Source organism: Artemia sp. Qi Xiang Cuo, chromosome 18 (assembly GCF_049724085.1).
Source record: "Artemia sp. Qi Xiang Cuo chromosome 18, ASM4972408v1, whole genome shotgun sequence".
Taxonomy (NCBI): Eukaryota; Metazoa; Arthropoda; class Branchiopoda; order Anostraca; family Artemiidae; genus Artemia; species Artemia sp. Qi Xiang Cuo.
Genome location: NC_142811.1, coordinates 49,117,273 through 49,119,737, shown reverse-complemented (window position 1 = coordinate 49,119,737; position 2,465 = coordinate 49,117,273). Strand labels below are relative to the sequence as shown.

At 34.4% G+C, this 2,465-nt stretch overlaps 1 protein-coding gene across 1 annotated transcript; it reads right to left on the bottom strand.

Moving 5' to 3' along the window:
* Positions 1-378: 378 nt before the first annotated feature.
* HemK2 (HemK methyltransferase 2) lies at positions 379-1,665 on the bottom strand. Its single transcript, XM_089104354.1, has one exon. The coding sequence runs from the start codon at positions 1,054-1,056 to the stop codon at positions 430-432; it is 627 nt and encodes a 208-aa protein (XP_088960480.1). The 5' UTR covers positions 1,057-1,665; the 3' UTR covers positions 379-429.
* Between the last annotated feature and the right edge of the window lie 800 nt (positions 1,666-2,465).

Here is a 2,465-nt window from a genome sequence, read left to right as displayed (position 1 = left end):
GTGCACATCAGACTAAGCTAGATTCCTATCTACACTGGTCATAGTGCACATCAGACTAAGCTAAATTCGTATCTACACTGATCATAGTGCACATCAGACTAAGCTAAATTCGTATCTACAATGATCATAGTGTCCAGCAGCTCGTTGTTTATTTTGGTAGATTTAAGGAAAGTACCGTTACATCACCATGGTTACATGAGATCCACTATATGTAAATATTTGTTTTCAGAGATCATTATTCAATAATCTCTACGACTTAAATACAAAAGCTTTAAAACTATTGATCAAATAATGGCGAAAGAACCAAATAAAACAATAGGAAGAAGATCAAATATATTTAAGTATTCAAATGCTACCATGACAACACAAAGGAAAAACAAACAGTATTTAAAGCTGACAAATTTATTACAAAAAAAGAACAAAATAAATTTATCCTTTAGATATACGAAGTATTTCAAGGGACTCTCTTCCGGCACGTCGCTCAAGCACCACTTCCCCACTTAAAGACATACCTTTCAAAAGACTCAATATCTCCTCACGTCTATTCTCTCGGAGAATCAATAGATAGCAAAGGCTTTTGTTTCCAAGAAGGTTGGGAAGTGATTTTAAAAATTCGTCAATGACGATACGTCCTTTTTCACCACCAGCCCAGGAGCGTGTAAGCAAATCTTTTGTTTTTACTTCTGAATTATCAGTAGGTACGTATGGAGGGTTGAAAATGACTAAATCAGGTTTGACTTTAAGGACAGAGGCAAGGCTGGTATTTACTGTTTCGACAATAACTCCATTAGCAGCAGCAGTTCTTAGCGTCGCAGAACAGGCAGCTTTGTTTATATCTGTCGTCAAGAAGAAGCAGTTTTTGAGAACGCTTGCTAAAGCTGATGAGACAACCCCAGAACCGCTTCCAATTTCTAAGCAGACACTTGGGTTAATTTTTTGAATTAAGTCCAGGTCTTTTTCTAATGCGTCGATAAGAAGAAATGAATCTTCAGCAGGCTCGTAAAAGTTCAAGTACTCCTTCGTGTCGAAGTGGGAAAGGGAAGGTGTTGGTAACATTTTAAGTTCCGGGGGAAAATTAATCAGGGACTCGAAAAAAAGAAAAAAAATTCTTGGAAATAGCTTAGACACTTTTTATTTCTAGGGAAATTAAGTTGAGATATGCAATAGAACGCTCGGTTTTTAGAAATAAATAAAGTAATAAATGGGTTAAAGGCCTCTCTTTTCCTCTTGGGGGGGGGGGGGGGGCTAAAAATGTATCAATCTGAACGAAGTCGAACTGAAATGATTTGAAAAGAAACACTAGAGCAATTTCCAATTTGTTTTTATTTATTTGATTTTTCATATAAAGATAGTATAAATTATTTGATTTTATTTTGATACAATAAACCTGGTATTAGGACAACTTTGCAATCCTCAGAACTGGTAAAGGAACAAACTAAATATCTTTTCTTTAAGTTCTGATTTCAATAAACTACAATAGTATAAAATCATCTTTACTCATCATCTTACTCGTTATATCATTTTCATGATCTAAGAATAAAACTTGCAAATTGCACTACTAAGCAAATTTACAAAGGAAGACAAATCATTAAGGAAACGCAATTTGATAAAATCGTAAAAGACCTTATTTGTATATTTGTGATTGAAGAAGAATAGCAGAAGAAAAGGCGGAAATGACGCTACTGACCAACGTCAGAAGAAGTGGCTGATTCAGCAGTAGGCGATTGCGTGGGAGGACGTCTTTTGCCAATTTCTCGGTTGATTTGATGAAGTAATCTGCCAAGTCTATCCTATAAAAGAGAAATCGAAATTTTATGCTTTAAAAGTGCTGTAAATGATAAATAGGATGAAAATTTAGCTCTTTTCTTCGAGGGGGGGAGGGATGTAGCAAAAACAGGTATTTCCGTCGAAATACAGTTTGTTGGTTTTTAGGGTGATGGGGACCAATTTTTGCACGCATAACACAAATGAGGATGCGAATGTCAGTTGATTTTACTTATGTTTGTAAACAGACAAAAATAAAGAAATCTACACAAAAAAAACTAGGCAAGCCCATATACTCGGAGAAAAGAAATGACTAAATATCAGTTTTGAGCTTTTCCCAAAGATAAAAAATAGTATTCTATATATATATATATATATATATATATATATATATATATATATATATATATATATATATATATATATATATATATATATATATATATATATATATATATATATATATCCTTCCTCCGTTTCTATTCCTGGAAGGGAAACCCTGCTTGCGTGGCCTCATACTGGCATCAGGGTGGACCTTACGGCACTGCAGAGTGACCTTGACGAGTGGCACCCATCGAGGTAATTATAGCCTAGTAAAAGACACAGCATTTGTATTGGATTCTGATTGATGGATAATTCTTCTGGGTTATGTTTGTTTTGGTGGACTTTTTTGGGCTGAAAAACTTTTTCTAAGCTAAGAA

Bases quoted from the DNA above. Each gene is read 5' to 3' on its own strand.
- HemK2 (XM_089104354.1), bottom strand. From the start codon at position 1,056: ATGTTACCAACACCTTCCCTTTCCCACTTCGACACGAAGGAGTACTTG.